Source organism: Rosa chinensis, chromosome 7 (genome assembly GCF_002994745.2).
Source record: "Rosa chinensis cultivar Old Blush chromosome 7, RchiOBHm-V2, whole genome shotgun sequence".
Lineage (NCBI taxonomy): Eukaryota > Viridiplantae > Streptophyta > Magnoliopsida > Rosales > Rosaceae > Rosa > Rosa chinensis.
Window position 1 is genome coordinate 30,084,720 of NC_037094.1, and position 25,800 is coordinate 30,110,519.

General features: G+C 36.8%; 2 protein-coding genes across 6 annotated transcripts; both read left to right on the forward strand.

Annotated features, from left to right (window-relative positions):
* The first annotated feature begins 6,092 nt into the window (after nt 1–6,092).
* LOC112179548 (DNA (cytosine-5)-methyltransferase CMT2) lies at nt 6,093–19,255 on the forward strand. 5 transcript variants are annotated; one of them, XM_024318003.2, is made up of 23 exons: nt 6,093–6,680; nt 8,472–8,506; nt 8,607–9,312; nt 10,316–10,350; nt 11,505–11,607; nt 11,810–11,914; nt 12,023–12,142; nt 12,276–12,369; nt 13,503–13,717; nt 13,810–13,875; nt 13,972–14,193; nt 15,527–15,585; nt 15,653–15,719; nt 15,809–16,138; nt 16,597–16,665; nt 16,742–16,828; nt 16,909–16,996; nt 17,415–17,533; nt 17,649–17,753; nt 18,058–18,101; nt 18,175–18,244; nt 18,322–18,425; nt 18,777–19,255. In XM_024318003.2, the coding sequence occupies exons 1-23, from the start codon at nt 6,288–6,290 to the stop codon at nt 18,943–18,945; spliced, it is 3,405 nt and encodes a 1,134-aa protein (XP_024173771.1). In that variant the 5' UTR covers nt 6,093–6,287; the 3' UTR covers nt 18,946–19,255. The 5 variants fall into 5 exon arrangements, with proteins under 5 accessions (XP_024173771.1, XP_040367697.1, XP_040367698.1 ...); XM_040511763.1 differs by having other exon boundaries at nt 6,094–6,680; nt 13,512–13,717; XM_040511764.1 differs by lacking the exon at nt 8,472–8,506 and having other exon boundaries at nt 6,546–6,680.
* A 540-nt stretch (nt 19,256–19,795) lies between these two features.
* On the forward strand, nt 19,796–24,602 carry LOC112175638 (P-loop guanosine triphosphatase YjiA). Its single transcript, XM_024313346.2, has 10 exons — nt 19,796–20,153; nt 20,233–20,298; nt 20,479–20,659; nt 21,020–21,216; nt 21,367–21,417; nt 21,998–22,089; nt 22,280–22,344; nt 22,803–22,891; nt 23,872–23,976; nt 24,068–24,602. The coding sequence occupies exons 1-10, from the start codon at nt 19,875–19,877 to the stop codon at nt 24,203–24,205; spliced, it is 1,263 nt and encodes a 420-aa protein (XP_024169114.1). The 5' UTR covers nt 19,796–19,874; the 3' UTR covers nt 24,206–24,602.
* The last annotated feature ends 1,198 nt before the right edge of the window (nt 24,603–25,800 follow it).

A 25,800-nucleotide genomic window follows, 5' to 3' on the forward strand; every position in this document is an offset into this window, starting at 1 on the left:
ATATGATGTTAATTCCTATTATTGTCAACGCTGTTGTTGTTGGTTTGTTTTGTTATGAAGATATTGATTTCCACCATAAATCATATTGATGTCAAGATTCACCATGTTAATGGTACAGTGGCGCTTCACCAATTTCTACTATTGTGCAACTACTCGGCTCCGTCCACAATTCTGGCAGCACCTCCATTTTGTCTGGTTGTGCTACCACTATGTGACTGCCCTCCTGCTCCTCCACTCGATGCGCTTAATTTGCCATTATTCAAACACCAAACAAGTCGAAATATCCCTATAAACTAGTTTTTGTGGTAAATCCTAGCGGTTGATGACAACATTTTCACCAGAGATTTGAGATTATCTTAAACCACTGAAATGTTGAGCGACTGAAGATCCACTAATGGTTTCTCTTCAACCAATGCAAGTGCCGATGAAATTCTTGTCCAGTCATTTGGAATACAACAAAATCCTAACTCTATATAGGAGGCATCTTTAGTGTTTTTTTTTTCTTTTATTTTTCTTGGAGAGGGTGGGCTGGAAATTGGATTTTTTTTAGTTTATTAGAGTATCTTTAGTAAAATGCCTGCTCACCCAAGGGACTGTGAGAGACAAATGAATCTGATGGCTGAAAATAAATGCATAATTTTAAGTTGTTATAATTTCTGCTTTTATATTTAACACATGTGGTTGAGATACATTTGTCCCTCACATTCCCTTAAAACTGTCCCTTAGGTGAGCAAATCTGTCTTTAGCAATGCTAGCCATTTTTGAGTCAAATTTTAGCCAAAGTAGCTAAAAAGTCATTTTGGCTAGCCACTTTAGAAATACGTCTGCATCAGTGCTCTCTATTATATCTAGTTTTGAATTTATAATATTTTTTAAAGGAATGTTACATAGTTTAAATGTATTTAAAATTTACATAAAATAACTCAAAATGAATGTTATAAATTATAGAGAGTCTCGTCTCGCTCTCTATATTTAGGAGCGAGATAGCTGAAAGTTATAATGGAGAGCCACTTAGGAGTCTGGTGTAGCTACTAAAATATATAAAAAGCTAAACATGCTATCCAAAATAGCTAAGGAGCCAAAATAGAGAGTCTGCTAAAGATGCTCTCATATCAACAATTCAAACTACACAACTAGCAGTCATCTGTAAGTAGTCCTTATGACCTCTCACTTACAAAGAGAGAGAGAGACTATGTGACTAATACCACAAGACCAAATGATAATAGGCGGAGAAGTGGGTTATGATCAAGTCTAGGTCAAGAGTTTGATCCTCTATTAAGAAACAATAATAATAATAATAATCATAATAATAAATATAAATAATATTCATCTTTGAATTAACTTGACCAAAAAGGGTTAGGGTTTAGGATCGGAAACCCAATATCATCATCAATGAAAAATTTCCGTTCAAAAAGCAACGACCGAGTGAATTCAATCTTGACCCGAATCAGAGTGATTCCCTTCTAGAAAGCCAGTTGATTCAAGTCTCCTAATTATATTTCCAATTAATCAAAAGTACTAGAGCTATCTCTGCTCGGAAGGCAAGTGGAATGCCTTTCAAAACAATCCAGTATGATGAGCACTTGAACTTTAATATTTTCAGTCCATTGGACTTTGTTATATTTGACTAAAGCCATCAGAACTCTATTGAATCCCCATGGACCTCATAACCAAAACTTAGTCTGATTAGCATGTCAGAGAAGGAAAAAATAACTTGATCACCCTCAGTCTCTTTCAACTTGAAAGTACCCTTGATTTTGCAAGCATGATCAAACATTCCACATAGGAATTGTGATTGTACTATGGAAACTTACTTATTAGGTACATATTTGGCTTGCTGAAGTCCTTCCCCTTTGAAGGTTTCAGGTGTTGCTTTCCATTTGCCAGAGCAAGAGAAGAAGCTAGTCGGGCAGTCATGACATCCACATAATTGATTATGGTAGGTTTTTTTTTGGAATTTGCAAAGCAAACTAGCTCTAACCATTGGTTAAGGGAGAAACGATTGTGTTGGTTTTTTTTTTTTTTTTGTAATTTGTTAATCTATTATTGTAGGTGAAATTGAGAAATGTGATTTTTAGTTATTTTTTTTTAAAAAAAGAAATGAAAGATTTTTCACCTTAATTTGATGAGTAGTTAGAAGAAATCATCATTAGGACACACCCCAAGTAGGTGGCGGGCGAAAAGCGAATGGCCATTCTCATTGGAAATTACCAAAACAAGTTCACCAGCATTCAAAGACAAAGCATTTTTTGGAGAATGAAAAGCAAGAAGTTTGGATATCTTATTCAAACAAGCAAAGTCAAGAACCACCGTGCTATAAAATGTTTATGTCTACTAGTTTGGACACGACAGTAGTTTTCAGAACAATTTGTTCCTACACCATACCAAAACTTGGAAGTGAAGCAAATTTTTTAGTGGAGAAACCTGCCATGTCGAATAAGTTACTTTGGGGCTTATGAAGTGTAGGGTTCAGTTGAGCAAACCCCTTCTTAAAATTCGCTACCTGTAAATTCGATTTTAGTTTTGTAATAACAGTAATACTAGGTGGTGGTGCAACCTTTGGCAATTCAAATGCCGCACTCCCTAGTTTTCGCATTCCATGAGGCTATGATAGGGAGACACCTTCTATAGCCAATATTGGCGTCCTGGTTTTCATTTTCAAGTCTGCCATTTCTTTCACCACATCTCATTATTTTGTTAAACAGTGACAAGCGTGGCCCGTAGCCCACCATTGTACCGATATTGTCCAAACTTAACCACCCGATATGTGTTGGGTTTTAATCACAAAAAACCTCGGTACAATTGGGTGAGATCCACCCACTTATAAGTTATATTTTATTTGTCACTTTTCCAATGTGGGATATTTCCTCTCCAACACGCCCCCTCACGTGCACCCTAGCTCTAGGTATGCACGTGGAATTAATTGACAAACCCAATTCCATATTGGAAATCGGGTCACAAGTCCCACATTAGAGACTTGACCAATCACATAACAATCCAAGGCCCACATCGGACACTTGACAATAATCCAATCGGAAACTTCCGATGGCCAATTTAATGAACCCAAACTAGGTCCATGATTGGAGAGGAGATTGGTGAATCAATTAATGAATGAACCCATATCCAGGTCCATGATGATGACATATTGAAGAGCGACCGGCTCTGATACCATGTTAAACAGCGACAAGCGTGGCCCGTAGCCTACCATTGTACCGATATTGTCCCAACTTAACCACCTGATAGGTATTGGGTTTTAATCACAAAAGGCCTCGGTACAATTGGGTGAGATCTACCCACTTATAAGTTATATTTTATTTGTCACTTTTCCAATCTGGGATTTTTCCTATCCAACATATTTTATTGTACTAATTACAAATTTTTTAAATAATTTTTCTTATATTATCAATGAACTAGGATGGAGGATCACTAAAATGAGGATTAGTTGAGGACTTTCTAATCAACGGTTTGAGAGATCTACTTTTCGATTACATTACGGCAAATCAACCGTTAAATGTTTATGTATGCATGAGTAGATCACTTCTGAAAATTTTATTCCAAATTGCTAATCGTTAAGGTACCGAACTAGATCAAATCAATGGACGAACCAAATCTGTCAAACATAAACCGTTCATGTTCATAACTAATAAATCACGATTATGAATATCTTAATGATTTTCCATTTGGTTAAAAAATTGCATAAATGATCTACACATAAATATCTAAACATCTAATAGTTGATTTGTGGAAATATGATTGAAAATAGAGGTTTTTGAATATAAGTCCAATTTCATTACGTCATAATGGATGCAGTCCAAAGGTAATTTTATTATCAATCTAGGTCCATTGACTTTTGTCATTATATTTTCATGCCCATTTTCCCCCTTGAGTTAAATATGGAAACAAATTAATTGCTTTTAAGCATTAATTAGTTTATTTTTTTCAATTTGAATTTTGAATCCATGATGAACTTGCAATAATTCAAAAAATAATTATTATTATAAAATTCCTTAGCAAATAGAGATAGGAAATCAACCTAACTAGAAGGTACAAAAAAATGTTCATCAAAACATTCTAGTAAAAGACACGTATAACCTAAGTAAGAGATATAAATTTAAGGATTTCTTCCAGTGTAGGTATACCATAAGTAAGACATACGTACCTAAATAAGAGATATACGATTACAGATTAATGTTCTTTGATTACTATAATCGAGATATGTACCTAAATAAGAGATATAAATTTACGGATTAGATTTCTTATATTGTAGGTATAAATAATCGAGATATATACAAAGTAAGAGATATACGGATTAACTTTTGGTTGGTATATCATAAGTAAGAGATACATACCTAAGTTAGAGATATGTTTATGGATTAATGTTCTTTGATTACTATAGTTGAGACATGTACCTAAGTAAGAGATATAAGTTTATTGATTAGTTTCCTTCTATTGTAGGTATATATAATCGAGATACATATGGTGAGAAAAACTACATGTATATGAGGTATATTGAAATACTGAATAAAATTGTGTAATGTCTACCTTAGAATAAAGTTGTAATAGTGATTTGTCAACCTACAATATATATATATATATATATATATATATATAGAGCCGTTAGAGAGCGGACGTCCGCAAACCCAGAAAAAGTGCGGACGTCGCTCCTCTGGCCTCGATCAAGCTTCGACGGAGCGGCGGGGCTTGCCTGAGGGGGGCTAGGGGTCTGAGAAGCCGGTCTGCAGTCGGGTGGAGTCGCCGGCGACGAGGTTGCGGTGTTTCCCAGAAGCTTGCAATTGCAGGTCCGGCCGCTGCTCAGAATGTGCAACCTCGATCTCCTCCGACCTCGATCGTTGCCCAGAACGGTCCGGGATGCCTTCGGCTTCCCTCCTGCAAGCTGCGCGCCGCCGTCGACGTCCGCACTTTAGCGACAGTGCGGATGTCTGCCTGTGATCGGGCCTCTATATATATATGTGTGTGTGTGTTCGTTTCTAGGTTAAAGATAAGTTAAGAAGGAAATGTAAAAAAAAAAAAATGAAGAAGAAAAGCTACTATCCATGGATGGAAGAAAAAGAAAATCGAACATCAAAATGATCACAATTGTATAAGACTGACAAGAAAATACCTGACCATAAAAAGCTTAATGTTAAAGAAGGAGAACCACGTTCATAAAAAACATGACATTACATACAAGAGCCATAACCATAGAAGCGTTGGTGTTGAAGAAGAAAAACATTATCAAAAAATTGTTTTAGAAAGACTCCTAACTTATAGAAGACGTTTTTAATTAGAATAATTTTAGGAATGATTTATGTATTTAATATCATATCAATTCCATAATTTTAGGTCAGATCAATAAAAAAAAAAAATTAAGAAAGATATACATCAAATATGATTTTAAATTACTAATCAGATTGCTAATTTTAATCCTATTAATTCTTAACTTTTATGTGCAAAGATATTCAATAAGGGCATATTAGTCATGTAAAAAAAAAAATTAATGAGGGTTGAGTCAGCAAGATGGAAAAAGAAATAAATCTGAAGTGGCAGCTGAGTCATTAGACTGCAATTTACAAGAAAATTGATGCCGACTACGATCGATATAGGGTCTAGCTTTTGGACTTAAATCAAATTAACTCTTAAAAGTAACCACTGCAAGTGGCCTAGTGGTTCTTGTCTAGTTCGGTGTGCTCCCCAACCTAGGTTCGAATCTCGAAGCTGTCAAAGTGGTCAGGCACTGTGCTGCAATGCACAGTTGGAGCATTTCACATGCGCCGAAGGAGTTTATCTTGGGCCTAGGAAGCCTTTGGGTTCCCCTTGACAAAGTCAAAAACAAAAAATTAACTCTTAAAAGTAATCAGATCTCACACAAAACTGTTTAACTAATCATTATTCTAGTAGTCCTCATTAGAAACTCTCCTCCAGAATGGAAGGCTCATAAAATAATTTATTAATTTCTCTTGTTGTAGGAAACAGAAAGTAATTACTTTCTTTCCGCTAAAGAAACGTACTATAAAAGAATAATAGAATAATAGTACAATTAGCCTTAGACTTTGGAAGTGCTATGTACCCATAGGCCATTTATAAGCCCAGTAAAACATGCCTGCCCACTCCTTCTGAATTCTGACTTCCTCGTTAGCTGTGTCATGTGCTAGAGGACAGTCGACAGTGGACAATCCCTTTTATCACCTTTTCGAAACCACCACACTCCCATAAATCCGATTCTCTTTCTAGCTACTTCTTCCCAGGGCTTCTCTCATTTCCCCTCTCCCTCCCAAAATTCCACATTCATGAAACCCAAACCCAGGCCCAAGCTCCGGAGCTCCAAATCCAAATCCAAATCGGAGTCCAATTCCCTGGCCGTCACGGTGTTCGACGAGAATGTGGCTTGCGACGAACATGCACGGCCGCTGAACTTCGTCGATTCGAGATCTGCATTCTCGGAGGGCCTGCCGGAGCTGACTTCGGCGCCGGAGATGGCCGGGAAAGACGGCGTACGGGAAATGCAGGAGCACCGGAGCCTGAGAAGGTCGCCGAGACTGTCTCCATTGCCCGATCTGCCCTCGCCTAGCAAGAAGGCCAGGGGTAGTTTGGGAAATGTGGCTATTGACAATTGTGTGAGGAGCTCGCCTAGACTTGCGTCTGCTGACGTGGAAGCCGGAAACGGCAAAACCTTTGTTCAGGTGCATGCGCCTCTCACCCTTTTTTTTTATCCTTTGATTTATTTCTTTTTAAATTTTTTATTTTCCGCCGTTATTGTTTTTTCTGGGTTACGTGTAACTGCACGTTCATTGTCCGAAAATGATATTTCTTTTTTGATGAAAATATAATTGCAAAGTGTAAGAAGACACCTTTTAAAAAAAAAAAAAATTAAGATACGTTTTTTCTGGCCTGATAATTTCAAGTGTAAGAAGACACTTTATTTTTTATATTTTTTATTAAGACACATATTTTTGGCCAATCAGCAATAGAAATTAGCCACTTATTGGCTAAGTAGAAAAATATTAGCCAAAATTAGTCATTTAATTGTTGAAAATTGCTCCAAAAAAAAAAAATCACAATATTAATTCTAAAAAAAAAAAAAAGGTTGAGTCACTTCATTAATGAGTGGTACAAAAAGGTCTGTACATTTCCAAAGGGTAGATTAGAAGTACAGGGGAGTGAAAATAGGACGTAGCCCACTAGATGACCAGATGGGCTGACGTGGGGCCATAGGTCCACAGACCAGGGAACTTGGGTTTAATGTGGGGCTCTGAGTAACCAAGCTGTAGCTGTAGCTGTAGCGTGCCCTCCAAGGAACGTGGAAAACTGAAAAAGAGTAGTCACCAAAAGTCGGTGAGAGGGACCAAATAGAAATGTTCTGTTTCCACAGTTGTTTTGGCAGGAGAAGAGTAGATGTAGTAGCAATTAAGGAAAATCCTAAAGAAATTTCTTTTCTTTCTTGATCTTCCGGTGTAGCTTATGATTACATCTTTCCTCTTTTTGAATTTTCCTTATCGTTTCAGACTTGGTCTCCATTTTGGGAATGATCTACTAGCTTGATGAGGAATTCACCATTTATGCACCATTTTCCTTCTTTTGCTTCCTTTGCTTCCCAAACCTATAAAGTACAATACACAAGTAAATTACTCATAATAGCGAGAATTTAGCCAAGTAAATATGGAGAATTTGATATAATTTGCATCTATCAGTACTACGAAAGTAGTTTAGTATTTATATTGATGGAATTAGGAGCCTCACTCTCTGCTCTTAAGCATGAGTTTATCCCTCTAGCCATTGGCAGGATACACAAGGGTCCAGATGCTTTGATGTCCTTTTGTCATGATGTAGTCCCTCTAGTCTGTAATATCATAGGCCACTAGATGGGTCAGAATTAACGGTGCTCAGCCAGACTCACAAGTGAGAAAGTATGTCCGGTACTGAGGTATATCAACTTGTTTTCATTGTAGATCAGTGAATTTTTGGGCCGAGCCGGAGTTGAACCAGCGTAGACATATTGCTAACGAATTTACAGTCTGTCCCCATTGACCGCTTGGGCATCAACCCAGGAAAAATAAATTCCAGTCTTATTGATACCTGCTCATACTCTGGGATAGACATAAATCTTAATTGAAGTTAGGTCTCTTAGATTTGTTTAAACTCTTACCATAACAATTAGCAAGCATGAGAGATGTTCCTGTTTTACATTTTGCACAAGTGCAATAAATGATTTTGTTAAAATTTGTTAACTAATGATGGTTCACTTTGGATAACTCTATTTTTTATTATCCCTCAGAGGATGTTGAGGATTTGGAATGCTTGATTTTTCTCTTGACCGTTGACCTGGCCCGTTTCTTTATTTATATTTCAAAGAAGTTATTTTGGTTTATGTGTCCAATTCATTTGTGTGTTTGCCTTGAGTATTCTTTTTCCTGTCATTTTTTTATCATTTTGAATTATTCTAAATCTACGAGTGGATTCCTTGGGTTATACAGCATAAGAAGTGCAAGGGTGGAAGCATGGGATCGAAGTGAGTGATAGTTCACAGACATGATAGCTGTGTGTTTCTTCCCAGTCTTTATACCATTCATAGGCCACGTTCATTGACTTTTGCATGTTCACTGTTGCAGTGGGGATGAAAAGAAAGATACTGAGAAGTTTACAAGGACATCTCCGAGGTTGATGAATCAGTCTGAAATGAAATGTTGCTATCCAAAAGTTTCAACACAAGAGTTATCTTTGAGAAACTTGGAATCCTGTGAAAAGGGCTGTTCCAGGGCCATGTCATTGAGAACTGCAGATGCTGAAAGATCACCTAGAGATATAAAACTTGAACACTTATCTGATTCAAAGGAGAAATGTCCTTCTAAGAAGATTTTGGTCAACACATTGAATGAGAAGCACATAAGAAGATCTCCTAGATTTTCCCCTAGTGTGGCAGCAGCAAATTCCAATTCAAATTCTTCCATTGAATTGTCCGGTTCAAAAGGTATGGGTTCTTCCAAGAAGATTATGGTCTCATTAGGAACATCTGATTTAAAATGTTTTGATGGGAGATGCTTGAGGCAATCTCCAATAAGAGCGACATCTATGTTTGAGGTTAAAAGAAAAGAAACAGAATGTGCTTTCATTCAATTGCCTGAGACTGAAACTAGAGAAACAGAACATGCTTTTATTGAATTGCCTGAGACATTTGTGAATCAACCTCCAAAGAACGTGAAAACCTTCGGTTCTTCAAAAAACAGAAAAAAGAACTGCGAAACTAGTTTCTTTATCGGAGATCCGATTCCTGATGTTGAAGCACAAGAAAGATGGGGTTGGCGGTATCAATTGAAGGTAATGATCAACTTATTACTTACTCTTTTGCATTCTTTCACTTCACCTTCATTATGCCATCAGGGGAACATGATACTTAGTTACGTATCTTTAAACAAACTCTCATCACTCTGCCTAGATTTCTCTTTCTTCTTCTCTTCTCTGTAGATGTTAGATTTCTATCTCCTTTAAATTATTACTATCTTTTTCTTATCCACTACTGGATAAGCCTTGACTGCCACATACTGGAACTAGTAAGAGCACCTAATTGGCAACTTGACAACCGACCTTAGAGAAGGACCTAGCCTATCTAAAATAGTGTGTCAAGTGTGACTTAGAGTGAGGTGTGCCATATGTTTGAATGCCTCTTTGGTTAAGTTTGTTGAAGAAACTTTCTTTGTGTTAGGCAGCTACAATGTAATGTTCATCCTTTTTTTTTGTTTGTTTCCTTTTTTGTTTGTTTGTTAAAGTCATAGTTCTTGGTGGTGTGAAGAGGGGTGAAGCATTAGGGAGATCCGGACTGATGGCCATGTTTGGGGATAATTGTTGGGAAAGAACTAGGATCACTTTTGACCGATAGGATGAGGGGTTGGATTTCTCTATGTTATAATAGGTTTTTGGGAATTTTATTTGCGCTTCAGTCTCTACCTGAATTCTCGAAATGTCTTTCTTTGCAATACTTTTAGATTTACAACACTGCTGTTCTTTTTGATTCATGCTGTATTATTTTTTATATTTTTCTCATTGGTCAGTTGAAGGTACCCTGTTTTCACTCATCTGTGCCTCTCTCTCTCTCTCTCTGAAATTAATCAATGGTGGTTCCTTCAAAAATATGTAGTGGCTTTTTCCTACCATAGCACTTTATCGAAAAAGGGGACAATCTCTCATTCTACATCACTTCAGAAATATACGTTTGTTTAGTCATTTATTTATTTTTATATCAAAAGAAGTCTTATTTTGTAGTAAATTACATGTCTATAGTCTTTAATATGTTTTTGTCTGTGTTTTTGTTGGAGTTTTGCAGAGTCAAAGATCTAACAGTCAGAGCATGAAGCTAAAGTGAGTAATCATTGTTCACAAATTTGTCTCTTTTGTTGTTTTACTGTGTCTTCCTTAATGGCATCTTATTCCAAGGGGGTGAAATTGGCACCCTCTTTTTTACAAACCACACCCCCTCCATGCACATAACGGGGTGCTAATTTCAATCCCCTATTCCAAATGCTGATTCTTGGCTACCTTACCTGTTAAAGAGCACATTGTCTAGACCAAGTTTAAAAGATTAGCAGTGACAGATATATAAGTACTGAAATGGGGTATATCAGAAATGGAGAACATTTGTTGGAAGACAAAATATCAACCCTCGGAGAAAAGAAAATATGGGCTGATGTAGTTGAATATAGGCAGATAGTTCAAACCTTGATCTGGACTGGTGAGGTGTTCCAAAATGTAATGACATATGTTCCCATATAACTATTTTACCGCTGTTTCTTTAAAATATTTAAAATTGAAATGAAAAAAAAAATCCATTTAGATTTCACCCACACCCTGTGTTTCCCTTCTGTCTTGCCATCTATTTGTCTATATGTTGCTGCTTCTCAATGTTCTCAGAGCACATGGCACCGGGAAATTAATTATCTGTTGGTGGAGCAGAAGGAAGTGACACCTACACTGGGGGTCCATACCCTTTTGTGGCTATAAAGTATTAGCGAGAGAAGCATCTTCTCCACAAGTGGTGAAGTGTTTATTACTCTGGATGGAGAAAAATTTCAAGGCAGGGACCATTTTTCAGTTGGAGATAGTTGCCACTTCCTTGTGCTCCTGAAAGGAGGTTTTTTTTTTTTTTTTTTTTTTACACTTCATGGTGCCATATTATTTGAAAGCATATGCGATGAGATTAGTTGCTCTTGTTGAGGAGGGACTGTTGGTAATGAGATTGGAGGAATGACATGGTGACAAGAGAAACGGAAAAGAGGATAGTGGGGCGAGATAAAACAGACTTTTTGGTTTTGTTTTATTTTATTTATTTATTTTTCTTTAGAAGGGAAAGCATGTTTTCAGATGAAGGTACATGGAACATGTGCCATTACGTAATTGGGCCACCTCACTAGTTAGGACAGTGTGCCCTTGCTGTGAGGACTGAAGCTTATGTACTTTTCATATACGCCATTTTGGTTCTACGTTTCTTTGTTATTAAAAAGCATGCATTCTTGTAGCGATGATGGAGAAGATGAGATAATTTTGAACGTGGAATGCCATTTTGCTCAAGCTAAAATTGGCAATTGCATCTTCAGTCTTGGGGATTGTGTATATGTACAGGTACACTGCTGACAAGGCTTAATATTGTTCTTTATTCCTTTCAGATATAGGTAGTTATCTACTATATAGTAAAACTCAGTGTAGCTCTAGTTACAGTTGTATTCGATTTATAATAAGGCTCATGCATACTTTTGGTTCTCTTGGGTATTTCTATTGGAATTCATGAGCAGCATTTCACTTAAATGTTAAAGTAATATTACAGGGTAATGAAGGAAAAAAAGATGTGGGGAGGATCATAGAGTTTTTCAAGACAACTGATGGAGAAAATTATTTCAGAGTTCAGTGGTTTTATAGGGTTGAAGATACTGTGAGTTTCTGAATATTTTAATTCTATTATATAAAGTATGGACTGGTCATTGATAGTATTCAATAATTCATTGTACTAACCATGCTCTACTTTTTATCTGTTTCTCAGGTTATCAAAGAAGTTGGAAGTTTTCATGACAAGAGGCGTTTATTCTATTCAACTGTAGTGAACGATAATTTGATAGATTGCATTATTTCGAAAGTCAATGTTACACAGATATCACCTAGGGTATAACTAATTCTCAATTATGCCATTGTCTCATTGTTTTTCCTTCTGTATAATCATCTTACTGAATGGATTTTTACAGGCATACGTGGGATAGGATATTAATTAACTATTAGTCTGCTGTGGTTTTTTACAGGTAGGATTAAAAGTGAAATCCATTGCGTCGTCTGACTTCTACTATGATATGGAATACTGCATAGACTATTCCACATTTCGCACCTTGGTCACTGGTGAGTTGGGTTCATCTCATCATCAATTAACTGAAAGTGAGTTGATCACAATGTGACAGTGAGAAATTTATATATCTCATCAGACCAACTTTCTAATATATATCTCACAATATATGTGGTTCGCATATTGATAAGTTAAGATATCTTTCTTGTGTCTCTGCATGCACCGATGAGATAATTAATAACGAAAGGAGGTACCTTGCAGTCCATTTTAGCCAATTCCCAGAACTTCTTATTTTCTTTACTTAAATGTTAGTTCTTTTTATTCTAGTCTACGTTTTGTAGTACAGAATGAGGAGAGAATTTGATATTGGAAGGATAAGCAGATTGGGTGACTCACCCTTATGTTAATTATTCCATTACATTTATTTTCTTTATAGGTTATTACCTATTTGACCCATATCAACTTCTAGAGCTAGATGAGTTTCATTCCCTACTTTGGAGTTGGATAGGTCTAGAAAATTTGAGATTTGAATCTTTAGAATTTTCTTTTGCAATGCCATGAGTCATTCCTTTATATTTAAACTCATTCTCAGCCTGGTTAGATACAAGTTTAAGCTGGATTGTTCTTGCAAAAGGGTCAAGACTTTTCATCTTCATGTATCTCTGTTTATTGCAATATATCATGCTTATGGTGGAAGGAAAAAGAGGCAACTGTTTTGTTGAATTGAATCCCAATGGCTTCGATAGTGTTCGATTTACTGGCATATTTATCGGCATTTCCAGGCATTCCATTTCTTCATCCTTGTGGATTTGGTGGACACTTTTTCCTGAGAAGATTTTGTTCCTTTTGTTATATGATGTTAAAGCTAAAGTTTACATATTTGGTGGACTTATGCTTCACCTCTATTACAATTTGGTTCTTAATTATTATCTGTTTCTTATGAAAGTAAGTAAACATAATGAGGCTTTTTTGCTGGAACAAAGTTGGGATGCTTTCTTGAATAATTTACTAACGAAGATGATTAAAATGGCATTTGGAAATGGTTTGGTAATTCTAGTAGTATCTTTAAAACTTGTAGTTCTATTACTAGTACTCTTTCATGGCACTCTAATATCTATTTAACATGCGTACAAATTGTTTATATTTGTACAAAATGCAAACTCAACATTTCTCAGTTGTTTTTTTTTAGTTTTTCCAGATAATTCTCTTAGGATCCATAGCTTCTCATCAAGCAATTTGATAGAAATGGAGTCTGCCTTGCAAACTGCCAAGTCTCTGGGGAACAGTCCCAGTTGTGATACTTACAATGCAGAGTTTTCACTTTTAGATCTCTATTGTGGTTGTGGTGGAATGTCAACTGGATTGTGCCTTGGTGCCAAACTTTCTTCTGTTAACCTTGTCACGGTATTTATGAACTTAAATTTCAATTTCTATTCCTTTGCATTTCATATTAAGAATAGCTTCTGTACTTATTAGTCCTTCTTGCCTACATTAAGAAATGGGCCCTTGACAGTGATAAATCTGCCTGTGAAAGCTTAAAGTTGAATCATCCAGAAACACATGTGAGTATGCCTTATCTATTACTTGGTTAACAGCCAATCAATCGCTGTTTTTAATGTTTAATATCATTGAAGATAGTTCTATGCTTCTCTCTGTAGGTCAGGAATGAAGCTGCCGAGGATTTTCTTGAACTATTGAAGGAATGGGAAAAGTTATGCAGACAGTATGAGGTCGATAATGTAGAGAGAACTAATCGATCTAGATCAGAGACCTCAAGAGTACCCAAGCACAATGATGAGACTGAATTTGAAGTTTCCAGGATTATTGATATCTGCTATGGTGACCCCAATAAGACAGGCAAGCGTGGAGTAAACTTTAGGGTAAATATATATCTTTCTTAGATGAATGTGTCATCATTTTATTGCATTTTCATTTAGCACATTTTATCAGTGCCAGGGAGATTGGCAGCATATTCATAAATAAAGTAATAAATGCTGCTGACGATTAATCCTATAATTTCTAATGAATCTTTAGACAAAAGTGACTTGTTTTAGGATATGACAGCGTTGCTACTTGTACAACAAAAATACAATTGACTAACTCGAGAGCTTTGACAATGAACATACTGCTAATTAAGGTCAAAGCAAGCAGAATTTCACCAGTTTATTAGATATCATTATTTGATTAGTGACTTTATAGGTTTGGTGCAGTCATGAGTATAGTATCACATTCTATGAGATTATTACTGAAATACACATGACTAATGCAAACTAGAAAGAACAAAGTTTCCTTCTGTATGGCTAACAATTCCTTGTTTTTGGTAATTGAACAAAGTTTCCTTCTGTATGGCTAACAATTCCTTGTTTTTGGTAATTGAGATTTTACCATGTTTGTTTGTCCCGTGGTAATTGAGATTCTACCCAACTGTGAATTGTTGACCAATCTTATATGGTTTCACAGGTTGTGTCCCGTGGAGCTAGGGTTGATCAACTTTTCTGATTTAAGAGATACACGTTGGTATATAAATTAAATGGATATACATAAAATTTATGTCCAGGATATTATATTCGGTGCATTTTAGTCTAAGTTTTTTTATGAAATCTAAGAAGTGAACATACTTGGTTTTGAGTCATACGGTAGTTCTGTATAGGAAGAGCAAAGTTCAGGGCCATACAACAGCCTTGAAAGTTAAAAGTCTCTTTTCGACTCCAAGATATTTATGTAAGGGAGAGGAGGCAACATAGTGGTCCATGTGTAAACCATGTATGCTTCCCTTTGATATATCAGGATTTTACACAAGGAGTGTAGCAGTGTTATACTACCTTTTTTACTGGATGGCTGTAGAGATTGGAGTTGCTAAAATTTGTCATTTCCGATTAGTAAATAGATAAAATAAATATACATGCATGTTTCCTATCCTATCTCACGTCATGGATCAATGCATGCAGTATTTCTGTTGCATAAGCCTTTGTGTTCTTTTCATTATACGTCTAACAAAAAGAACTATATTGGTGGTTAATGGATATGATAATGTAGCTACAGCGATGCAGACTACATTCCAATCTCTTATCTAATTCAAATCCATGAGTAGTTCAAGAGCCCTAGACTTTAAAAGATATCAGAACCTTCTTTTTCTTTATAATAACTTGTATCTGATGATTCTGATCAGTAATCTTTGCCCTAGATGATTCATTCTTCTACCTGTTTCACTAGGTGCGTTGGAAGGGTTATGGTAGCAGTGACGATACATGGGAACCAATTGGAGGCTTAAGGTATTGCCAATTGTTGTATTGGTTTTATGTATGTGTGCATCGATACTTACTTCTTGTACCTTCTCAGTAACTGCAAAGAGAGTATACGAGATTTTGTAAAAAATGGGAAGAAGCTGAAGATCTTGCCACTTCCAGTAAGTAGTAACTTATTGCACATAGTGCACTGTAAAGATATTGGTATTCTGTTCCCTTATACTGAAGCTAATAAATAAATATATGCCAGGGGGATGCTGATGTAATTTGCGGGGGCCCACCTTGCCAAGGAATTAGTGGCTATAATCGCTTTAGAAATGTCGACTCTCCTTTGGATGATGAGAAAAATCGTCAAATTATAGTCTTCATGGATATAGTAAATCTGTTAAAGCCAAAGTATGTGTTGATGGAAAATGTAGCAGACATTCTGAGATTTGATAAGGCTTCTCTTGGAAGGTATGCGCTCAGTCGTTTGGTGCAGATGACTTACCAAGCAAGGCTAGGAATAATTGCTGCTGGTTGTTATGGCCTTCCACAATTTCGATTGCGTGTTTTCTTGTGGGGTGCTCATCCTTCTGAGGTGACCTTTTTATGTTTGAAGTTTATTTTATTTCGGATGCTTTGAGGTAATACAGACACAATGGTTCATTTCCATGAGTTACCTTGGAATCCATATTTATGAGTCAAGTATCCTTTAGTTAATGTTAATGTTAGGTTTTCTAAAATACAAGAGCAGTCAGTACATGTATTTCTTTAATACATAGTTACCGCATGACTGAGCCTGTGGCCATCCCCAGACTTGAAATGAAGAATTAGATCAAAATAAATACATTTCTCTGTCAGTATATCCTATGATTAAAATGTATGTGTGAGGCTCAAAAGTCCATACCTACTGCTATCCAATGCTTAAAATGCCTAATGTTATATGTGATGAATCAAGCTTGGCAAAGTTCTTGTCGGACAGCTTGACTAACATAATCATTCATGTGAACCAAACAAGAACATGACTGCATTTTTTTTTGCCATTTTTGCTCGCAGAATCTACCCCAATTTCCTCGTCCCACACATGATGTTATTATTAGATACTGGCCTCCGCCAGAGTTTGAGGTACTCCTTATTACGTTCTATGGTAAACCTCAATTCCTGTTTTCTTTCCGGTTAAATTGTTTACCTTCATGTGCAGCGCAATGTTGTTGCTTATGATGAAGACCAACCTCGTGAGCTAGAAAAAGCTCTTCTTCTTCAAGATGCCATCTCTGATCTTCCTGCTGTGCGTTCATTATATTTAAACCTTCTACATATTCTTTTACATTTGAGAAAGAATCTAATTTAGCTTAGTTAATGCTGCAGGTCAAACACAATGAAACAAGTGAAGAAATGTCGTTCAAAAACCCTCCTGAAACAGATTTCCAAAGATATATAAGATCAACACAATATGGTAATATTAATACTCGGATTCTGCTCTGCAGCTAAATTTTCAAATCCTTTGCTTTTGCTATTATTAGTATGGGTGTTTGTTTTGGTTTTTCTACCTGATAGGCAAATAGGGCCAGAGGAAAAAGGACTTGTACTTTTGGCTTACACACTAAGGCTGACATCTGGAGTAACAGTGTCACATATAGAGTATCTCGAAAAAGAAAGAAGTTATATATATCCTTCATGCTTAGCAACATTTTTTCAGATAATGATATAAATACGTTTCTACTTTTCATGTCATACAGAGGTTTCTTTAATAGTAACTTGTCAATCTAATTGATTTTGTAACATAGATAGTAGCAACTGAATTTTTCATATCTTCTATTCTGTGAAATGTTTAGGTGACTTTCATCTTTACTTTGTTTATGCTGCTTCTGTAGAGATGGTTGGATCTGCATTAGATGACACTAAGAAAAAGGAAAATTTGCTGTATGACCATCGATCTTACCCTTTACACGAAGATGATTATGCACGAGTTTGTCAGATTCCGAAAAGAAAGGTTGGATGTACATTAGCTTGACAGTATGGTTGAAAGTACTTCTATGTTGCTATACCATTTGATATTGTTAATTTTTTGACCCATCTTCTGTTTCCAATTGATTAACCATTTCCAGGGAGCAAATTTCCGGGACCTACCTGGTGTTGTTGTAGGAAGAGACAATGTGGCTCGGAGGGATTTGACTGAAAAGCAGTCAGTGTTGCCATCTGGAAAGCCATTGGTAAGTGCTGATGTTATTTAGCTTCAAAGAGAACAATATATGTGCAATATAACGTTGAGAATCTGAACTTATCCTTTGTGCCCCAAGATCGTATTTGTGGGGGTGCAAGTGTATGCATAATGTATGGCCCTAGTTTACTCTGTCAGTTATTTGCCAAATTATGTTCCCATAAATTAGTAACTAGATAAAAATTTAAAGATACTATTAGATGGAAGGTGAAAATCTAGTTTATGACTTTTCCCTATATTTCTAGTTTTGAGTATAATGAAGATTGGCTCATAAATACTTTTATTATTTCTCTTAGGTACCAGACTATGCCTTTACTTTTGAACAAGGGAAGTCTAAAAGGTGAGTCCTCATGTTCTGGTCTTGCATTTACTCTTTACGATATGGTATTCTTCTAATCATGGGGTTTGGTCAGACCATTTGCGAGGTTATGGTGGGATGAGACCGTGGCCACTGTATTGACATTCCCAAGTTGTCACAACCAGGTTTGACCTTCCTCTTCTCTAGTTCATTATGGAATCTCAGGTTTCAGATATTGTATTAACATTATAAACTTCTATAGGTTGTATTACATCCTGAGCAGGACCGAATCCTCACTCTACGAGAATGTGCAAGATTGCAAGGCTTTCCTGATTATTATAGGTTCTGTGGCACGGTTAGAGAGAGGTATAAGGACCTGATTGACATTGCTTCTTGAGATATTAATTCTTAAGGGCTTCCTTGGTTATTGTAGCTGAATAGGGTTTTTTTTCCCTTCATATTTTTGTTTAAAATCATAAAAAATGGAGAACTATGAGAAGTTGCCACCAGAACTGAATCTTTGAAAAATGGTTGGCACTGGTGTGCAATTCTTACCATTTGGTAACCAATGTTCTTGGAAGTGTTGTTATATTTGAAACAAGCTTACAGGTCCAAAAAGTGCAATAGCTTGTTTAGTTTCTTTTGCAAAATAATGACATGTTTTGCATATACTGTAGAATATACTGTCAATTGGATTAACCTGTCTACTTTATGCAGATACTGTCAGGTTGGAAATGCAGTTGCAATTCCTGTCGCGCGAGCTTTAGGATATGCATTGGGATTGGCAGTTAACAAATCCAACGGGAATGAACCACTGCTGACTCTCCCCCAAAATTTTTCTCATTCAAACTATTTTCAATTCACAGAAATTTTGCCCCCACCATAAGTTGCGGCATCATAAAAACTTTGTATCAAGGGAAAGTGCATCTATTTGGGGTGGATGGGATTTCGACCACAATATTTGAACTCTGATTTGTCCAATTTTAGTCCCTTTCTAAATCACCTCCTAGTTGGGCTTTCCCTTCGCTTTTCCTTCTTCAAGGGTTGGTTCGATTTTTCTCTATCGATTAGACAGGGATTGCTTCATTTAACCAAATCCTAATGTTGTGTTATAATCCCCAAATGGGTAATTGTTTACATTTACAGATATTCACCACTGCCTCATTCTTTCAATTTACCTAGCATATTTGACGTTTTATGTATGCATTCCTAACGTAGCTAGTCACATTCTGCCATGCATATGAGTTGCAGCGCAGTGCTACTTTTGAAATTTGGAGTTCAAAAAATGGTAGCTCAGGAATTGTAATTTTGGAAACACTTCCAGACTCTTGAACCTTATGATTAATTTTAACCTAAGCATTGATAATCTCCCTAATTGATCGGCAACTTAAGTAGCATGTATACCTTTAGGTAATTCATCTTCAATTCTCAAAGGGACTCAAGTTCGGTTCAGTTCGGTTCTCGGTATCAGTTCGGTCATGTAGGAAACAAACCGCAAGTGTAGGGTCGTTAGAGCAAATATCAACAAAAATAAGGGGCCAAAACCAAGATGTTTCTAAATAAGGGACCTGATAAAAAAAAAGCCCCTCAAGAGCAAGTTCACCGTTGGCTTACTGGGTCACTCACTATTTAGTGTTATTTTCACCCTCTGGGTCGAGTACAGTGTATTTCACGTTTTGGGTCATGAACATAATGTGTCACGAGAATGAAAATATACACTAAAAAAATAGCAAATAGTGGGTGACCCGATGACCAGCGGTTAAACTTGCTCCAAACCCAGGGTTTAAGCCCTGTTTCCATTTCTCTGGGTACCAAATGGCTGCGAGAATCCTACTCTCAAGAACATCCCTCAAGAATTTCAATCACTTCCTTCATCCTCCTATCCACGATTCCTCATCCTCCTCTCAATTCCTCCGAAGCCTATGCTCCCTCGTTTCCCGACAATTCAATTCCCGCCATGCCAAGAACCCTCATCCTGGGTATTCCAGGAGCATGGTCTCTGCCTCAAGCTACAATCTTGACGAGAATCCGAGCTTGGATCTCGATACCCGTGTTCCGGCGACCATTATCACTGGCTTCCTCGGTTCCGGAAAGGTGGGGTTTGGTTTCTCTGCTTCTCATTGTTTTTTTTCAATCTGGGTTTTGATCAGTTTTCTTGTTTATGATGATGCAGACTACATTGCTCAATCATATACTAACATCTCAACATGGCAAGCGGATTGCGGTGATAGAAAATGAGGTATCTCTGACTCTGTTTCGTTTTCCCTATGCACTTCAACACACCCATCAAGAAATATGAAGCATTAAGCATCAGCTTGTTAACTTATTCAGAATATTTTGTGGAATAATTTCCATGTCGGTAGTTGCAATAGATTTTGTTTCCTGGAAGCTGAGTTAGTAATTTTTACGCTAAATGCAGTTTGGTGAGGTGGATATTGATGGGTCATTGGTTGCTAGTCATTCATCATCAAATGAAGACATTGTCATGGTTAATAATGGTTGCCTGTGCTGTACTGTTCGGGGTGATCTGGTAAAAATGCTCTTGCAATTGGTTAAGGAAAAGCGAGAGAAGTTTGATCATATTGTCATAGAAACCACAGGTATCTTATATTAATACCTTTTGCTAAGACTTCTCAAATTTTACTTTGGTGAAAGTTAATGGTGAAAGAATTTGAGTCTTTTGAAACTGTTTGGACACAAATTAAAGGAGTTCTATTTGATACTACTAAGTTTCCGTTGCAAGGAAAGTAAGAAAAACAGAGAGAAAGGGCCCTAATGGTGTTTCTTTTATTAGACTGAGACTCAAACCTTGGATCTGAACCTCTACCCACCCCTCCCGAGACCACTTGAACTAAACCTCTTGGGAAGGCCAGATTTTGCATTCATTTTAGGGTGCTAGTTTCTGTTGAAAGATTGGGGTGACAGTATGCTGAGCTTGACATGTTGAGATCTTTCTGCAGGCCTCGCTAAGCCATCTCCTGTTATAGAAACGTTTTGTATGGATGAGCTAGTTTCACGACATGTGAAACTGGATGGAGTTGTTACGTTGGTGGATTGCAAGCATGCAATGCAGCATCTGAATGAAGTTAAACCAAGATTTGTGGTGAATGAGGCAGTAGAACAAGTTGCATATGCTGATCGTATTATATTGAACAAGGTGAGGTTTTATATCTTGCCTTTTCACCTTTATCTTTTTGCTTCTGCTTTCTACTATTGTCTATTCCTAGACAATCACGTCCCCTGAATACAAGGTAAATCTCAACTCTGTTTTCAAAATCTTATTAGTTTCTCACAACTGTTTTGGCAGATAGATTTGGTAACCGAGGCGGAGTTAGAGACATTGACCAAGAAAATCAAGGTATTTTGTTCCAGTGGTGATGATTATCCAGTTGATTTGTTAGTTTGAATGAAGAATACAACAGAGTATAATAGGGAGAGGAAGATATGTAGATGGTAGGGTGGATTGAAACAAGAATATAGTCCTAGGCTTTCCAAAGTTTGCACTAAATGGAGCAGGGTGGGGTCCTGGAGGGGAAATGTGAGCTGAAGGTTCATTGGCAAAAATGATGTCTAGTGAACTTGCACACATTTTACATTTCAGTGTCCTCCTCATGTGTATCAAAGTGAAAGTGATTTAAGGTGCTACTGTGGCATCTGAGTGCAAACTGCAAATAGTAAACTTTTAAGATAACATGCAAGAGTAATATTCTTCAATATTTGAAACCGGGACTATTCTAATAGTGCATAGAATTAAAAAGGAAAAATTGGGTTAATCACTTTGCATGCAAAAAGCTGAACTTTGAACTAGATTGGTAACATTTGGTTTCTATTTGTATTGATGCTGAACTTTATTGCATCTTTTAGACTTTTTGAAATTCCCCCCCTAAAAGAGAACGAGAAACTAATTTCACAAACTTTACCTGGTGCACTGATGCTAGCATATCAATGGGATGGCGCAAATCAAGCTAGCTAAATTTGGATCCGTGGACATGGACTTTGTTCTGGGTGTGGGAGGATATGATCTCGAAAGGTCATTGTCTAATCTGTATTCTTGAGTCAAAATCAGTCCATACATTTCTTTTTTGAACTCTTTTTGGTCATAATTTGTCATTTCAGGTTCTTGTCACAGCAAAGAGATTTGTTATGCTTAACATATATTTATGTATATCTGTGTGTGTTTGTATTCATCTTGGTAACACATTAAACACCTGGTTGTGCAGGATTGATAATGAAGTTCAAGTCGATAGTTCCTGTACTTCCTCACATCACCATGAAGCTGGACATGGTGCGTATTTCTTTCTTTTGTATTTTCCCCCTTTATTTTATAGATGAAGTGTTTCGCATCTCGTTCCCTTCCCACTCCTCCCGTGCTGATCTGGGTTTGCAATACAAGTTATGATCTTAAAAAGGGAATTAATCTATTAAATCTACTGTCGAACAAAACAAGTTGGTCTCCAACCTAAGGTTAGAACAAAATGAATGATTTGTCTGTGTAACATTAGAATTGGAATAATTAAAAATTATTGAAGCTACATAGAGTTTACATGGTTGGATCACTTGAAACTTTAATATGTTAATTACCTTTTATTGTTCGTTACTCCAATATGTTTTTACTTCTTCTGGACTTTATTTTCTAATAATTTCTTAATCAGATCATCTACTTTGGTATTTCTCTAAATTGACTCTAACCTTCTCTTCTGTTCCATTTAATTCCAAGTTTCTAACTTTGCTTGGGTATTACAGAACATGACAACCATCACCATGACCATGTCCATGATTCTACTGTCTCAAGTGTCAGTATTGTTGCCGAGGGAACCCTTGATCTTGATGAGGTAGATAAATCTAATCTAAGTTCTTTCTTATACTTTTCTATTATTGGTTTCTATCTATGTGCGTATGTGTGTACTGTACTTTAGAGTTAAGCTCATCTTGGAAGCTAATTAGGCTTTTAGTCTTACCCAGTATCTATGCCACTAGATGACAAATAGATTGAATTCCACTGCTCTCTCTCTCTCAAATATTAAGCCACTAACTGCGGGCAAATCTACTTGTCCAATGAACTTTTTATAATAAGAATCAAGAGCAAGGAGACTTTCTTATAGAAATTGTCACAACTATTTCTCAATAGTTACGCATTTAGGATGGCTTTCCCAATGCGTGAACATCATTTCTACTCGGATTTGTTCTCCTTTATAAATCTTCCTGTGGGATGTCCTTGGTCTGTTCTCCCTCTTCCACATTTTTAGGTGAAAAATTGGCGTATCCAACCCAAAACTAAGTGGTAATAGGAGTTGGCAATAGGAGAATCCCCAGGACCTTACCATTGCTATGCAAGGTTTTTACATCCCTGATTTTGAATATATTTCAACATAGTATAATCTCTATGTGGAAAATGAACCGTATGTACCTAGTTAGTGAAGATGTAAGTAGTAATTAAGTGATTTAAGATAAGCACATGTAGGTCAAACTATCCAACCATCCTTTGAAAATGATAATTTGAGAACTAATCTGTATGAATTGGGAATGGATGAGTATGACCAAAGGCAGTTTGGTGTTGCATCTGCATTTTCAGAACTAATCTGTATGAATTGAATGGATAAATTGGGAATACATTTGATTTTCCATCTATATGGAATCATTGTAATTCCTGGGTGAGAGAGTTGAAACTTCTCAATTTCCACGTGGACAGAAGATGTTTTGTTTAAGAAATATATATAATATATGTATGTTCTAAGGAGAGGCAACTCCAGTTCTGTTTTGAACTGTTTCTTATTTATTGTTTCCACTTTGTATAATCAAATTGATGGAACAGGTGGATGACTGGTTGGAAAGACTTATTGAAGAAAAGGGGGAGGACTTGTACAGGATGAAGGGCGTTTTATGTGTTAACGGTTCTGATCAACGTTATGTTTTCCAGGTTCTCATTCTGCATTTGTTTCTATTTTGTAATCTGACGAAACATGTACCATTGGTTTAACTTGTATTTCTGACCTTGCTCAACTCTTCAGGGAGTGCACTCTACATTGGATGGGTGCCCAGGAGGCACATGGGGACCCGATGAGAAGAGGATTAACAAGCTTGTGTTCATAGGAAGGAATCTGGATGAAACTAGTCTTAGGAAAGGTTTCAGAGGTTGTCTAGCATGATCAAAATAGTTTATGAATGTGTGTGATCACCTAATGAGTTGAAAATGCCTAAGAGTCGGTTGTGAAAACTCAGAATTTGGTCAAGAGATTACAATGTTGTTCAGACTTGAGACTCAGGAAGTGTGATCCACAAACTTGTGACAAACTTTAGGTAGTTGCGGAATAGGGCTTGGGAACAGGTATGGATTCTTTCCCTGGTTTGGTAAGTCCATACATGTGATTAGTATTTATCATGACTAACAAGTACGAAAGGTTATTAGTTGATATAACTCTCTCTCTCTCACTCCCATTTATGTGAACTCAAACTGCTTCATCAGCCGCATTATGATGTCCTGGTGAATGCCCTCCTGGTTTACCATTTGCAATAGCCTAGTGGTTGCTGAGAGTTTGTGTGCTATTTTTGATTCTTGGAAAGAATATTGTTCTGGATTGCAAAATTAAGGGTGGTACTATAACGGGGGCCTGCAGCGATTGCAGACAAAGGTTTCTTTTCTTTCCATTACACGACAAATCCGGGTGATATTTTTTTTACTTTTTGAGAAATTAGACCTCCTAATTTGCTGTTTAGACTTCCTATAATTTTTGTAAAATTTTAATTCCTATTACCCACCCACAAAATGAGAAGAAAAGAAAGATCTGATTGTTGCAGCACAGTCGTACTCGTGTTCCCATCCCTACAGATGATCTTCCTTTCCAGTTCAATTTACTCGGCTATTTGATCTTTCCCAGCGATGAGACTTGAAATAAGATCAGAATCGATCTTTGGCGATGTACCCAAGCACCCAATTAAACCTCCCTTCTGAGCAGCAAAACGAGAAAAGAAGTCATCAAAATCAAAATGACAGACCCAGAAAGAAAACACAAAGCTCAACAAGACCCAATTCATCATGCTTTTCTCGGGGTATAGTACTTTCAATCTATATAAATATGGATTTGGTAAGCCATCAATTTGAACCTCAACCCAGCTACATACTTGCGCTGTTGAGTCCCAATCCAATCTCAGAATCAAGAACAAGCAATCAATGATTATGGTTTCTCCGTTCTATCTTTGGACAATGCTGCCTTTCATGGATATTCCCTGCTATTTGTTTTATTAAGTTAACTGGCGGCAAAGTTATTAAGTGTATAGCCTTCTCCGTTATTGGTATTAATTTAACAGATGATATGCTTTTGATGTTTAGTTTGAGATAAAAGCTGGCTTTTCTTGTAGTATAACACCAAGGACAGCTCTGTGAGGCTTGCTCATGAAGCTCAACCACGCCCTAAAGCAATAGGTTCTCTAGCTGGGGGAAACCATTGTGAAAGTCGCTCAGTGAGGCCTGCCCTATTGCTCTGTTTGCTCCTCTGTGATTGTGTTATTATGTGTTCCTCGTTTAATTATTTTGTTTCTTTGTTAATACAGTGGCAGTGGATGAAAAGGGCTATGTATATACGCAAGTGTTTCTGTATGGCACGATCTTTTACTCCAAATTTGAAGTATTTCAACACATTAATGTATACAAAACCTCTAGGTTTCAATTCAATAAATGTGGCGAGGGGAAGTACTTTTCGACCATAATATGACAGTTAAACTCTTTCACAGACCAGTATAGGTC

What these genes read in the sequence shown, in the direction of transcription:
- LOC112175638 (XM_024313346.2), top strand. Translation starts at nt 19,875, where the DNA reads ATGGCTGCGAGAATCCTACTCTCAAGAACATCCCTCAAGAATTTCAAT. An exon ending in TTGCGGTGATAGAAAATGAG is followed by an intron (nt 20,299 to 20,478) that starts GTATCTCTGACT and finishes CGCTAAATGCAG; the next exon opens with TTTGGTGAGGTGGATATTGA. An exon ending in TATTGTCATAGAAACCACAG is followed by an intron (nt 20,660 to 21,019) that starts GTATCTTATATT and finishes ATCTTTCTGCAG; the next exon opens with GCCTCGCTAAGCCATCTCCT.
- LOC112179548 (XM_024318003.2), top strand. Translation starts at nt 6,288, where the DNA reads ATGAAACCCAAACCCAGGCCCAAGCTCCGGAGCTCCAAATCCAAATCC. An exon ending in ACGGCAAAACCTTTGTTCAG is followed by an intron (nt 6,681 to 8,471) that starts GTGCATGCGCCT and finishes TGGGTTATACAG; the next exon opens with CATAAGAAGTGCAAGGGTGG. An exon ending in AGCGTGGAGTAAACTTTAGG is followed by an intron (nt 14,194 to 15,526) that starts GTAAATATATAT and finishes CTGTTTCACTAG; the next exon opens with GTGCGTTGGAAGGGTTATGG.